Source organism: Apteryx rowi, unplaced genomic scaffold (assembly GCF_003343035.1).
Source record: "Apteryx rowi isolate R43461 unplaced genomic scaffold, aptRow1 scaffold_3, whole genome shotgun sequence".
Taxonomy (NCBI): Eukaryota; Metazoa; Chordata; class Aves; order Apterygiformes; family Apterygidae; genus Apteryx; species Apteryx rowi.
In genome coordinates this window covers 10,392,229-10,408,134 of record NW_020449418.1, presented here as the reverse complement: position 1 = coordinate 10,408,134, position 15,906 = coordinate 10,392,229, and the positions used below count along the sequence as shown (strand labels likewise).

Genomic DNA, 15,906 nt, shown 5'->3' with positions numbered 1-15,906 from the left:
AAAAAAAAAAAAAAAAAAAAAGAAGAGAAAAGCACCTCTGTTACTGTGAAATAATCAACATTTAAAAAGAAGAATCCCTTGCTGTCACAGATTGCTGTGTACAAATATATGTAAGTGTATATGCTTAGAGTATTTTATGTGTTAATCATAGCTGGATTAGATTTGATTCTCTGCTCTTTCACTGAAGAGCATGTCTTCAGGGAGAGGCATAGAATAAACTAATAAGAGCATTAAAGGATTATTATGAGATTCCTGCTTCTGATAGGTTGAACAAAGTTGTACCAACATACAGTGTATATGATTCTAATAAAACTACATAATTTACCATTATTTAGCACTTTCAGAAAAATTCTGGACTATTAACCGGTTTGCTTTCCTTCACACCTTCATATTTGGGTAGTGAAAGCCGGACAAATGGCAGCTATAATTTTTCTTGCTTTTTTGAAAGGTTCATGTAGCAATGGCTGTAGAAGATTCTTTGGCTCAAAGGAACAGACAGAACAACATTTGCAAAACACAGGCAGAAGCAGACTGTGCAATAATTCTAACTTCTCAGCTTCGTGTTTTCCTTCATTTCTTTTCCCATTCCTATGTAAGCAAACATAATCACTAAAAATAAGAGAAGTGTCTCCAAAATCCTTATTTTTTTCAGTACTGAGTTGAGTTCTGGAGATCTGGGATAACTTAGGTAATCAAGGAGCCAAATGTAGTTTTTCAGTGTTCATAAGCAAAAAAAAAAAAAAAAAAAAAAAAGCTGCTGCTGCAGCACTTAGCACAAACAGAAATTTAGCAAAGCACTGTACAGTCATAGGTGAATTTTTGGTTTGCTGTTGTGTTTAATTAGGATTTGACACATTTATTTATTATTGCATTACAAGATTATTTTGAAAATTACTATTCATATTCATTCATATTCATATTCATTCATCTTATCAATGTGTACAAATATCTTAAGGGAGGGTATCAAGAGGATGGGACCAGACTCTTTTCAGTGGTGCCTAGCGACAGGATGCGAGGCAACGGGCACAAACTGAAGCACAGAAAGCTCTGTCTGAATATGAGAAAAAACTTCTTCACTGTGAGGGTGACAGAGCACTGGAACAGGTTGCCCAGAGAGGTTGTGGAGTCTCCTTCTCTGGAGATATTCAACACCCTCCTGGACGCGATCCTGTGCAACRTGCTGTAGGTGACCCTGCTTGAGCAGGGGATTGGACTAGATGATCTCCAGAGGTCCCTTCCAACCTCAACCATTCTGTGATTCTGTGATTTAATATTACATTAAACAGACTTTATTTAATATGAAAAATATTCATAATAAAATGTGTTGTATATAGTGTATCTCACATGGGAAATGAGATAATTCTTCTTAATGATATCCAGTTCTCATACAGTTGCAATAGAGTGTGGACATCATCCAACAAGAGAGGTATTAGGTAAACAACCTATAAATAACATCGTTGCTGGCTCTTAAAAGTAAACAGTATTCTGGCACATTTCTCTTCTTGTCAGCATTCACCTAACATACATTTTATAATTGTAGTACAAGAAAATAGGAATTAATCTCTTTTATGGGCAAATTTTTTATATGGTGCTAGAAGCTAAGATTACTGGCAGTATATGTGGGTATGACTGCGGTGGCTTCAGTGATTTTTATTTTCAGTTAAGATTCAGCAATGTGCCTGTGAGATAAACCTGACAACTGTTCAGGTGCAACAAGACAAAACAACCTGATTTTAAATATATAGGTGTGTTTGTGTGTGTTTTTATATATATATTTGTATATGTGTATATGACAAACATATTAATAAACAGGACTTTTTCTACATAATAAGGGACCATGAAAATGCATATATTTATATGTGATCCTTGGCTGTAATAAGGTAACCATTTCTTCCCTCTTCTGTTGCAAATTTTCTTGCAGGGAAGACAGCTATGTTTATAAATAGATTGTTTATATATATAAATGTGTTTAATGTGTAAAGCCATCTGCAGCTCATCAACTTTAGTTAATCATCTGCATTTCTTTTTAAAAAAGAACATTACCCCTCCTGTGATGACTCTCTCAGGAAAACAATTTTTAAATAATCAAGAAAGCTAAAGGAATCACTTTCTTACAATGTTTTCATATTCCAATGCTATGATGGCAGTGTCTCTTTTACATGTTTAGGCCTTGTCTTTTATCAATAAAATGATTCTAGATAGACTAAGAGTGTTACCCCATCTCCTGTTTGGCTGTTTCTGCTTTCGTTTGCCATATAAAAATAAACAATAGAAAGAAAAATCCCTGGAGTGGGTTTGCCTTTGTGGGCAGAAAATGGTTCCCTAGAGATTATTTCAGTAATTATTTTTAAATGAGGGGAGAGTTATTAAATAGACAAACACTGTTATTATTATTATTATTATTATTATTATTATTATTCATCTTACAAATGGGATGAGCCATAGAAGGGATAGAGAAGGGAAGCCGCATCTGGAACGTGTGCAGTGGTAGTTTCTCTGGGCACTGACTCATCAATTGATTGAAAGTTGATTTAAATACGCACACGATAGAAAATAAAAGTTCTGAGAGAGGGCTTGGGACTTAATTATGCTGCAAGCAGAGATAATAAACACCCAAAAAGTATCATTAGGGAAAATGCATTCTCTTGTTCCATTGAGTTTTTCCCTCATACAAATCTTATGTTGACTTTGCTTAGAAAGTGATGGTAAAAATGCCATTATGAACGTTTCTAGTCATATTGCAGTGATTTACATTAAAACATGCTCTAATTGCAATTAGGAAGATGATGTTTTTCTATCTGCTGGGAAACTCAAGCAAGAAATGTCAACAGCTGTGCAAGGTCCCAAGACGCCATAAAGGGTTGAGACCCAAACTGGTGTCTTTCCTTCTCATGTGTCACTTCTGCTAAGAAATGTTACAGACAAGATTTCTTGCTGTTTAGACTTTGCATTTGTTTACCAAAGTTGTGGACATTGTCCTTCGGATCCACCTGTGTGGGTTATTACCCTGGGTGTACAGTCACTGCCTTTTTGGACATTACCTGTCCTCAGACCTGCTGCCTTAGGTACTACCTGAGTACTTTTAGGCCATTTTCACTGATATTGGTCAGTGAGCCCTCACTCAAGGTAGGTAGCTAGTAGGTCACTGCTAGTAAATGGAGAATGTCAGGTTTGGCAGGAAGAAAATGATGAGCAGTTTTGGGACAGCAAGAAAAAGTTACCTTCTTTCAGTGACTCAGCAGGATCTGGTAGAGCTCACAGTTTATTCCCCCCTCAATTATCATTCTCTACAGTGCACGCAAAAATATACACCTGGCTACCTTTGTACTGCAAAGCCAATACAACTAAGACAGAAAAATGTGGTGATTTTTAAATTGGAGAGGTATTTTGAACATATATACAGAGCTGTCAAGTAAAGATGTCATCGTACTTTTCAGAGCAGACCCATGCACTCTAAAATGACTGTGGCAAAATTAGAAGAATTTTAAAGACCTGGTCACCTAATTTCAGTCCTGCAGAAAGAGGGCAGTCACTTCTCCTTTAACTCTGAGCTGTGAAGCAAAATCTTCATATGGGTAAGAACTGCAACATCTGCCACATACATTCAAAAGTCAAGGAAGATATTCTAGCAGTGTTTTGCAAGCAGCAGCCAGAAGTCTACAGGATCCACTCCACTGGCTGTGTCATATAGGAAGGCAGCTCCTAGGATTCATGCTACCTCTTAAATCTTCCTCAGGTCACCACTGTCCCACTTGAGTTGTATCTCATGGCTTGGCATGAAAGCTGCCCACAAACTGCTCACCAGCCACAGGCACTCCTGAGAGCCAGAGATTGGCCGACCTTGGGCCATTTGAGAGCACAGAGTTCAGAGCTGGCAATTTCACTGGATTTGTTGAGTTTCTAGGGTGATAGAGCATTCTGCTAATATCTTCAGGACATTTCTTTTTTCATATTTTTCATATTTAATTCTATTTGAAAACTTCCCCACATACACACCTCCAAGATTCTGTTACCTTGGGAAAATCTTTCCTACTTAGTTTTTTTCCTAATAGCTGTGAAAGATTCCATGAAGTGGCTTCTTTCTCTATCATTGCTCCCTGCCATGAGTAAGGGAAAATCCTGGCTTCAAGTGAACACACAGTCACCTATTAATCAGAGAATGGTTGGATTATCAGATGAACCAGTGTTTACTGTGCAGTAATTTTTTTTCCATTTGTTGTAGTCACTTACATCCATTGGTAAATCCCATTATGAAACGGTAAGTCTTATCCTGAATTCAGATGGAAGGCAATGTTGTTTTTCAAGATAACAAGGAAAACCTGACCATGTAGAATTGTACTAAATCTTTGAATAAACATAAGTTGTCAGGTTTTGAGGGTTGGAGATGTCATACTTGTTTATAAAGTAAATAATTATGCAGGCAGTGTTTAAACATTGAGTAATTCAGTAAGATCTGAGAAGCAGCCATATACTTCTATTGATTGTGTTCTCCTGCTGTCAGAGTGGTTCTTCATTGTGCATTCTTTCCTGCAGAATTAAATTGCATCATGTTACCTTATAGAAGTAAATGAAATTAAGAGTAGCAAAGTTGCTGAGCTAGTGGTAGAGCTTTCTCCATAAGAACTTCCTGTGATTAATGAAAATATTGTGACACTGACCTCTGTGCTGGCTTCCAGCCATCTACCAGAAGATGGCCCACTGTGTATGAACTACAAACAGACTTGGTGAAGAAGGAACACATTAGACAGTCACTTAGCTCTTTAATGTTTGGAGAGAATCCACAGTGACGCTTGCTGCTGAAGTGCTTCTTTGGTCTTAACTTCCACGGGGACATTTGAAGAATGCTATTTTGATTCAGAGGGTTAATGAATGTCAGTATGTAAATACTCTTGCAGTCTTTCTGCTGATGCAGTCAATGTTTATAGATACGAATTTTTCAGCAGCTATAAACGGAACATGTATTTGTTTCGTCTAAAGTGCGTGGGAAATATCAAAGGGCTTGATCGTAATGTTAGAAACTCAAGGCTAACAGTTTAAAAAATTCTGAAGTTTCAAAGCTCAACTTAAAATGCCATGGAATAAGTTCTGGAACTAAGACAATAGAGCCACATAAGCTGCAGCAGACTACTAAAGACAGAAATGGCACTGCATTAATGGCTGTGCACTCACTGAAATGTGTCCGTGCCTGTGGTTTATTAAGAAAGCAACTCAACACATGCATGTATGATTTTATAGTGCTCAAATCAAGGGGTAGAGTAGGTAATATCACCTCTTGGCACAGGGACAGAAAACAACAGCTTGTGTCTTTCTCCTACAAAGATATCTGCCCAGCTGAATATGTTTGTCTGAGAAGTCACATACTCGACCTTCTCTCTCTCTCCAGTTAGGGCAGAAAAAATCTGCAATTCAGGCTTCAGCATTTATTTTTTTAATGTCTGTGGGCCTCCTATTAAATTTGTTCCACTGTATGGGAAAGGATTAAAGATTCTTTAGGGTCCAAAACACAGTACACAAAAATTAAGTATTACGGCACAGTTTGTGATATATAGCTTGCCATATAACCCAGAAGGAATGAGTTCTGCTTGATAAGTAACATTTGTTGACTGCTTACTATTTCTATCAGTAAAATATAACACAAAGTTGTGTGTGACCTATTTCTTAAATTTTCTATGTGCAACATGCTTCATAAGTAATTCCAAAAATTATCAGAGTTGTTCATGTACTGTTGCTGACTTAGATCTGAGTGCTAAGAGAATGGAATGTTTGCTGGCAAGGAGAACTACTGTTCCTTTAAGAATGGCTTATAACTCCTCCCTTGTAATGAATATTTCAAGATTAAAATTGGTATGTTACAGGTTTGAGACAAGCATGTTTATCAAGATGAAAAAGTTTATTTCCTTAAAGGCAATATTACACACATTTTATGCAAATGTTGGCATAGATGAGTAATTTTAATTTAAGAGCTGCCAGGATTATTTTCCCTCAAAAATGGTAAATAAAAAATGCTGGAAAAATCCCTTTCCCTAATTTCTTACTACTTTGAGAGATTTAACCAAGGAACTTGCAGTCAAGCTTGGCTTGTGCAGTATTAAATTCTGCTAAATATATTGTGCTTAGTATAATTAAATGCCTGCCTTTTCTGTTCTACTTCTGTAATTAAATATATGAACTTTTTATTAGTGTAAAGGACACAGAGCTACTGTGTACTAGGCCTTGAGAGGAAGTAGGGGAGAAAAAGGGCATAATAGGCCATTTATTTAGATATTAAAGGTTAGACTCCAAAATTCATRTTTTTAAAATAAATTTTGTCTTCTCCTGCTTACATCAGCCTACTCGCATTAAACTTTTCCCTTCCACATCTCAATTGTTATGTAAAGAGCCTGTGTGTGGCTGCTACCTCCTACCACACATCTGACTACAATTCACTGATGTTATGACAGAGACTAAAAGGTACTAAAGAACAATAGGAAACAAAACAACATAAATGTTGCTTGTTAGGTTCCATTTCCTCATCTTACTAAAAAGCACAAAGTGTGAATACCATCTCCTGAACAAGAAATGAGTATGTGTAAAATGCTACTGCTGAACTAACTGTATAATAACTCTTCTGACCATTTGTGAGGCAAATTAAATTGTGAATACTAAAGAGACTGGAAAACAATACACTGCCATGCAGTTTATATATTGGTTCTCCACCCAAAAAGTGTAATCAGAAATATCTGCTGATTATATCCATCTTTTCATTCTTCTAAACATACAGGCTGTTAGCTTTTCCTCTGTAGTAACTTCCAATGTTAACTTTTACTGTCTGCTTTTGAACAGTACCCCTCAGTATCATTTCAAGATTTTATATAAGCAGCTATTTTATGTATTAGTTACTTTTCCTAAGGTCTAGGGTGATAAAGATGAGCTGTACTACTTAGAAAATATGTTTATAGAAAGAAAAATGCCCTTTTGAGGAAGCTTAATATATGGGCTATTGAGTTCTTGGTTTGTTTTTAATCTTCCCCTGTGAAGTTGCAATTATAACCTGTTTACTTTCCAGTTTTGTTTTTCTGACATTTTAATTTCATTTCAGGTTACTATTGGCCAACTGTACTCCACAGAGAAACTGGTTATTGAGAGTCCAGGAAACACATAGCTATGAGAAGACACTGTTCCTGAAGCAACACTGGACCATCTTCAGCATCCTACAGTGCCACATACAGATGCATAAACTCACTGCATATGTCAGAGCTTTTCTGTTCAGCAGAAGAAACGTCTGAGGGACTCAGTTTTTGGCAACCAAAGTACTCTATTTTCTAATAGTTCACACGTTCTAAAATGCTGTGATTTACAATAGCATGTAGGGTAATCCTGAAATCTGTTTGCTTCTATGTCCCATGTGATGAAATAGCTCCTGCCCTAATTTGAAAATAAAACTTCATTTACCAACTGCGTGTAACCAGGTACATTCTTCTGCAGCTGACCTTCTCTCTCACTGAGCACAAAAGAGGTGTTAGGTTTAAAACCTCTCACCCAGTTACTAAAAAAGTAACTTATTACTGATCCTGTTTGATTTAAACATACCCAGTCCTAGGGCATCTGAATTAAATGACTTGATACATAACACACTTGATTGCAGGTTTGTTTTAAATATTAAAACCATGTGAGATGAGTATCTCTCATCTCCAGAACCTTGATACTTAAAAGATCAGAAGCTACATTGTGTGGTTTCTTTTAAAGAACATTCCTTGACATTTCAGGAGGTGACATAAAAATTTCACTAGTTCTTGCTTTAGTTTCCAAGAGTTAATAGCCAGTCTCATCCTATTTTTAACAATGAATAGGTCATTAGCACAGTATAAGACTTGTATCACTGAAGCTTGAGAGATTTAAAATATTTTTGCCACCAAGTCCTTTTCTAAACTTGTTGAAGTGCAGTTATTAGCAGAACGTAACAAGTCACTTTATGCGAGACTTCCCTTTTTCACAAAGCTCCTGAATTTTGCAGGAGAAAAAATTTCTAACTGTGAAAATAACCCAAGTGCTGTGAACTTGAATTAATTGGAAACACGCTTTACCCAGCAGACATGAAACACTCAATATAGCTCTTTAGTTGCTATGTTTTTTAATCTGTAGAATAAACAACACTTTTAAGACAATGTGTTTTTAAAAAAAGGCAAAATTTTAATCAGGTTTTACTCAAGTCAGTGCTATGTTTGCATGTGTTTTCTGTTACAAATTTGCAGAAAAAAAACAGTGTAAGGCTTCTCTAACAGTGTACAGCAAGAGAGTTTTGAGTTTTTTGGTTTTTGGTTTTTTTTTAAGAGACAAAACCCAAAACTAGTACCATGACATGGTGGCATTTAAAAACATCCCTTTCTTCTTGTTTCCCAAAATTGATCTTCATTTAGTCCTTCTGCTTTTTGTTTGCACTGTGTGATAACATTATTAAAGCAGAGGATAGAAGTGTCTACCTTAGGACTAGAAATTTGTTCTTCTAGTATTTAAAGTGTTTTATATAATTTTGTACAGTTATCTTGAAATGTTAATGCATTCCATTAACAATATGAAGAGTGTGCAGAATAAGGTATTGCAACTACCTGAGACTACAAACCAGACTCCATTCTTGCTTTCAAATAAAAAGAAAATACAGTAATAGTTCTCCTTGTATTAGGTATATAAATATTGCAATGTAAATTATTTTAGTAACTATCTTATTAAAATGGAATTTAATTATTTTAATCGGTAAAATATATGAGATTCTGGTTTAAAAAGCCCCACATTCAAACTAGACAATTAAGTGCACTTAAGTTTATGGTGAAAGCATGGAGGAAGAAAGGTATGTTATTTAGTGGAAATTAATTATTATTTTCAGTGGAATCAAAGAAATGTAATAACATCTTACATTTTTAGAGAACACAGTCATGGAAGGCCTGCCAGTTTTACACTCTGAGGAACTCAGTCTCCATAGAACAGTACATACAAATTCCTTGTTTGAACAGCTTAATTACTGGAACGAGCACTGCATACCAATTCAGGATCTGAGAATGTATGCTAGGAAACAAAATAAACATCCTTATAAGTAGCGCTAACTCTAATTTATAAAGAGGGACAACTCTATCAGTAACATTTTTACTGTTTAAGTTTTTACCATATTTACAACAAAAATTAAGGGTTTGTTTTCAAACAGAGTCCCTTTTAAATACATAACCATTTCTTCCAAAATACCAGTCCCTTTTCTGTCAAGTTCTCTGTAGCTTAGTTTCCACCAAGAACACAACTGTAGATGTTATATACTGTAATGTAGGTGTGTAATAATATGAATGTGAACAGTTTCTTTTTTATCCCCTAAAAAGTATGAGGGACATTACTTCTCCAATAATCCCCCAAAATACTACTGTTAAGTTCTTACAGTACTGCTGCACTCCTAATATTAGTGCCATCTGCGTCTACTTTCTGTCTCATGGTTACTACTCAGATTCCCTTGGCTGTTTATACCTGGAAAGGAGCATTAGTAGCTTTCAGGATATATGCTCCTGAGAGGATCCATCAAGAAAAATACAAATAGAATTCAGGGTCTGTAATTAATTTCCCTCTCTCCCCAGTCTAGTGCAGAGTAGGTTAAGACGGCTCACCTTCTTAGTCAAGGATTAAATTCTCATTCCAAATTAACCATCAGCCTACCATCCAGTACTTGTATATTACTTATTAGAAGGAACTTATGAAAACTTCAGCTGTTAAGGACCAAAAGCCTGTGTAATACTATCTAACCTGTAACCAAAAGTGCAAAGCTATGGCATTAGAGTGGTTAATACTCAAACCCCACATAACCAGTGCATTTTAGATGTCCATTCCAACAGTGTCTTCGACAAGCCAACACATTTCCTTTCTTCACCAACACAAATTAAGTGCACCCTCCATTAGTGTTAGTGCAGATCTGTTGTATTTGACTGCAGATACCTAGGAATATTATTTTTTCCTTGTCTAATGTCCATTTTATGGTTTTTTTTTTATTATAACATACCCAGTTCTGTATAAAAAGCATAGTTTATCAAATGCTTTATAAATGAAATCCTTCAGGCTATGGAAGGAAAATACTTAGAAACCATATCGGCCTTAGGAAGTCCAGGGCAGAAATAGCTGGAGGGTGGGATGACATTAGTATCATGTTCATATTCATGTGTCTTATTCTTATTCTTTGCTAGGCATCTGCTTATCATCATTGATGGAGACAGCGTACTGGAAAGATCGCACTTTGGTCTAACTTAATAGTTCCTGTGTTCTTACTGTGCTTCACCAGTTCAGTTTACATTGCATTAAGTCTTCCTCTTGGCACTCTGTCAGTAACTTCATGGGATTTTTCTCAAAGCAGTGTAAACAACAAGAATAGGTAAAACACAAAAGAATGATCCCATCATTTATGTACAATGTCCCCTATTATAAAAGGTATATCTCTTTATAATAGAAGGGATCTCAATAAATATTTTTACTAAGACTGCAATAAGTCTTATGAAAACATGCTTGCTTTGTAATATTGCACTAAAAATGTCTGTCTCTGAGCTTAGAATTTTAGCGAAGTATTTACTTTAGCAATATGCACCCAAATTTGACTGTTTACATAAACCAAAGTTCATTATGAATTTTACAGTATAGACTTGGAAAAAGCTCTCTGAAAGAAAAAAAGAACAATTCACTTAAAATGAGTAACTGTTTAAAGGATAAGCACTTCTATTGTGTTATGACTTCTGACTGGATTTTACCACAATCAAAAGCTAAATTTCAAAAGGCATAGATGTATCAGAAACAGCTGTCTTGAAGTAAAGCAACCCAGGAGAGTAGCATGTGACCATTTTACATACAATATTGAAATAGGCCAGCAAGGATTTCACTACTTACATTTCTCAAAAGGTATTTCTGTATAAAACTTCCTCAAGTTTCCAAGCATTAAAAGCATTACTTTTATGTTCTAGCATCAACAGGAAAGAATAATTTTATGAAAAACCACCAGCTCCTTAACTTAATTCCTGTAATGCAATGTAAAAGTATCTCTAGATATCCAGCAAAGACCACATATACATAACTATGCCCTAAATGTTTTCCTGTGCTTTCCATAAGGATCTACAGTGAAATCTTGGCATTATTGAAGTCAGCAGTATAATGTTTGCTTCATCCACTGGTTCTTAACACTGGCAAAATTATTTCATATGCTTAGGAATGTTTTGCCTCATGCCCTTTACAAAAAAAGAATGAAGGTGTGAAGTCCTTTTACTGAGAGTTTACATTCTTACTTTTTTCAGTATTTTAGAATGTAAATACTGCATGAGCCCTGACTGTGGAAGCAAAAAAAAAAAAAGAGAGAGAGATAAACCAATATTCTTTCAACACTGTTTTCCACTGTTATAAGAGGAAAAAAAACAGGACTGTCAAACCTGTTTCACACACACATGCATTTTCAAAGAATTCTGCCGTTTACACAGAGAATTAAATGCCATCAGTATGTTGTAAGAGATGCTTTTTTTCTAAACTACTTACCCTTTTTACTGTTAAGCCTTTTAAATACTGAAGCTTTACAAGGGGGGATGGGATGTTTGGAGTAAGAGAACTATGGAGACCTGTGACGAATGTACAGGCTTTCTATTGAAGGAGTGCACTGCATAAATATTTATACCAGTCTTTGGAAATATGCTAACCCAAGGCAAGTAATGTTGTCTCTCTCAAAAAAAAAAAAAAAATTAAGATGATTTAGTTAGTACCAGGCACTGACAGCAGATTTTAAAACGTGACAGGTGAACATGGACCACAGTGCCATGTTATCAAAACCCAGCAACAAAAGTCTCTGAACAGAACAGACAATTAAACCTAGATCATTTCCCCTACCTTCAGGCAATACTTTGGGCTAGATCCAGATCCCAGGGAAGTCAATGGGAGCAGAAGCCAGCCTTTTCAAGCTCTGACTGAAAGCCCAGGCTTTAAATAAAGCAGGAGTAGTTTGCATGCAAGTTTGTAGTTCTTGATGACACCAAATTAAATTTAAGTTCACAGTCCTTTTCTGAAATCACATTCTCTCGATCAAATTAAAAAAAAAAAATTTAAATATAAGCTGCAAAAAATTGCTTAAGCAAAATTTAATTTTGGTCTCCTTCACAGTTACCAAATATAGAGATTCAAATATATTTAACTTTGTTTTTATAGGCACCTATACAATCCTTGGTTGCTGTTTCTTCCTTAAGCCGTTAGAAACTTTAGTCCAGAGAAATAAGAGAAATCTGCATAAACTGAAAATCTGCAGAGCTGGAGTTTTTCCAAGAGTGCTAACAAATCTTTATCATTTCTTATTTCTTAAGTTTGGGAGGTGGGAGAGTGGGGGGCTGTGAGCACATACACCAAAAGACATGCACTGAATCTTTACAAAATATTAAATTAGCAATAATGCAATCAAACAAAAAGAGTGTTCCAGTTAACATTTTACTCTTTTGGGCCTTCTGATTTTATGGATTTATAAATATTTCATTTGTAATATTTTTTTGAAAATAAAGTTATATCCAGTTAATCTAAACCTAATACCAAGAGCAGCAGTCCCATGTTCTGTTTATGCTGAGTTGCTAGCATTCAGTACACACATGTTCCAACTCTGATTTTGACACTGATGTCCCATGTAATCTTTGGTAAGGGTCTGCATTTCTACAGCTCCCAGTTACCACATCTGTAAGAATATAGAGAATTGTGTGTAGGCAATCTTTGAAAACTGCTTTGGAAATCTATTCTTATAGAAAATCTGCAAATACAAAAATTGCTCTATTAAAAAGTGAGTATGGTTGATTCTTATATGAGAAATGATCTTATTTTTCTTTCACAAAAAAAGTGATTCTTAGTAATAAAAAAAAGCATTTTCCATGTTATCAAAGCACAAAAATGTTGTGCTTTAATTATGACAATTTGCAGGGTTTTAAATCCACACCAGTTTTTTGAAGCACTCGGAAATGTTTTGCTGTTTAGTTTCAGCAAATGCTTCTTGTCTTTTGCATTTCAGATCACAGGGCTGAAGAAATCACACAGACATTACATTTTCTGGATGGGGATGTTTTACATCCATGGTCCATAGTTTATGGCATACTAGAGGATGTTTCTAGCCCTCTATAAATAAGCTGGGCTAGCCATGATTCTCTGATGCACTCTCCCTGCCCACTACACAGACATCAGAATATGACTGGTGCTTTAAATGCTGTTTAAGGAGAGATCCTTCCCCCCAACCCCCATCTTTTTGTGCAATTTCCTTCTTTTCTGCAACACGTAATAAACAAAACATGGGGTAACAAATGGGCTGCAGTAGTCCAAAATACTGCATAGTAAATTGAGACTCTTAATGCCTTTAGTGTCGCTTATCAGTTGTAAGAGCACACCATTGCATTGCTATATCTGTCCGAGGAAAACGTTAACTCATACCAGATTATTCCATGTAATATCCTGTAGTATTACATTGTAATGCATGATAGTTTTTAAACAAACTTGTGTATGGAAGTAGCAGAGTTCTCTATTGTCCCTGAAAACAATGGGACACTTTCATGCCTTTGGAGACTTTACAAGTAACTTGGAAAGCAACAGCAAATATTACTTCTGTTTACATGCATACAGCTTCTACTTTGGCCATATCTTCATGCTATAATCTATGGGTTATGTGTGTGGAGTTTTTTAAGCAGGAGGGAGAGGAAGAGGGAGCAGAGCAGTCTGTGTTTTAGAAGCAGTGCATATATGAGTAATACTGGAGGAGCTTTAACTTGAAGCTCTCTCTGCTTCTCATATTTTCCCTAGTAAGTCCCCTGCTTCTGTCTCTGATTTTGTGCCAGCTCTCTGAAGAGACAGGTTATCTAAAGACTTATTTTCAAGCAGGGGAAATTTCACAGAGATGCAAATTATTCTAAGGTGCTCATAATGGGCTTTAAAATGTTTTAGGGAAAATGAAGACCTGAGAAAACACACAGTATGCTCTGTTTTTAAAAGGAGGATAATCTTTCAAGGTCTTTCTGAAGAATATGCATCCAAAGGTCAAAACTTCTGCTGCATTATGATAATGTCTTATTATCTATTTATTTTTTCCACTCACAAAACTAACCTGAATTTTGAGATACTGTATCAGAATAATGCAAGCAGGTTCAAGCTGCAGAAAAAACATTACAATTCTGCTGAATCCAACTTATTGTCCACATGTGCTAATAAAGCTATCACAAAGCTACACACAAAGCTATCTGCACAAGATGCCTGCTACAAGAGCATACTAGGCCATAACGTACTTCTGGCACAAGTTGCCTTGTGGCTCTGACATGACCACAAGCAGTTTCAGTTACAGCCCTCAACGCTGCTTATGGACTTGCAACATTCATCACTGTAGTGAGACACACTAACAGTTTGCCCTCCTTCTGCACTCCACATATGAAGAGTTGCACTCCTCATGTTGGAGTAGTGACACAACCAGGTTGTGAAATTAAAAAGTATCCAGTTGCATTTTGCCATATAGAAGATACAGAAGAAGATTTGTATCAGTGTGCTTTTTAAAGCTTTTTTAACTTTTTATTCTTGCAAACCCATTTTCATTGGTACTTTTCAATTGATTTTTGGACTTGGGACTTGGGAGTATTTAACCTCTTGGTGTGTAATGCAAGAACAGATGGGAGGACTGTAAATAATCAGTTATGTGTCCAACTGTGTGCACACAAACTCCTCTCCCAATAACACAGAAATACTGAAAAAGTTACCTTCCTCTTGCCACTAAAACATGTAATGCCACAGGCTCAGACATTACACTCTCAAGAATATGTGTTATAAAAGATGCAGCAAAATAAGCTTGTAACAGAACTTTCCAAATAAGCTAAATTATAAATTCTTAAGAAGTGTGGTGCAAAATGTAACATAAGGAGAGTTGAACTAAAGCATTTGTTTTCATTCATTAGTGGGGGCATCCTCTGCATATCACATTGTCATTCCTCAGTGAGGTCATCCCACTCAGTCACCTCTCCCCAAATAATATGAAAACACAGAAATCTGTGGGCACAATTATGATGGCTATTTACTATGTGATACATGCACCATTTTTACTTTACAGTACTTTGCTCTTTACTCAAAGGTGTTACCAAAGTTCTAATAAATTCAGCTTCAACAAATACATGAACTCCTCTTCTGCCATAGATTTAGGCTTGCCAGTTGTGCAAAAAGAAGCAAACAGTCTATTTTTAGCAAAACATTTCTCACACAGAGGGGACAGAAATACAAAGTTTAAATCACTAGATATTCAGTGTGTGTGTGTGACATTTTCCCTCCCATGTGTGTGTTGGGCAAGGCTGGCAGAAATCGCGGTTAGCTGCGATTAGCCAGACACATACAGGTATGCCACAGGACTGCATAAGGCGGGAACAGCACCAAAGGGCGCTAAATGACAAAAACCCAGACTTCCCGTTGTTCGGAGCCATCACAAGCACAGCAAAGACGGGACAGGGACGCTCAAGTGAAAAAGAAAATGCTCAGAATAGTGAATCATATTGTTACAGATTGCATTAGACTGAAAAAAAAAAAAGGACACATTTCTGTCATATTACTGTCTTTGAAATAGATGTGAGAACAGGAAAATCCTAACTTAAATCTGTAGCGAATACTGCGTGCAGTTTTACCTCAAGTGCTTTGTGCTGATCACTGACTAATCAGGTAAGTGAAGTCAAACACAACTCAAGACCTCAAAAATTCACTTCAAGGGGAAAAAAACCCACACTACTTAGTCTCCTTGTTCTCTCCAGAAAAAAAAAAAAATTCGCAAGCCACAGCAATACGAGCCAATACACACCCCTGTCGCGCTGGCCAAACCTAAGTGCCCATTTAAAAAAAAAGGAAGAAAAAGACGACGACGAGAAACTTGGCTATTATCAGTGACAGTTA

General features: G+C 36.1%; 1 protein-coding gene across 1 annotated transcript in view; it reads left to right on the top strand.

The window, feature by feature from the left end:
• The window catches only part of LYRM4 (LYR motif containing 4), a gene marked incomplete at its 5' end in the record, with an annotated part of 97,651 nt that extends 86,322 nt beyond the window's left edge, over positions 1 to 11,329 (top strand). Inside the window, one exon of the mRNA XM_026069704.1 lies at positions 7,079 to 11,329. Coding sequence (XP_025925489.1) covers positions 7,079 to 7,141 — 63 coding nt within the window. The remainder of the gene's footprint in view (positions 1 to 7,078) is intronic.
• Positions 11,330 to 15,906: the final 4,577 nt, after the last annotated feature.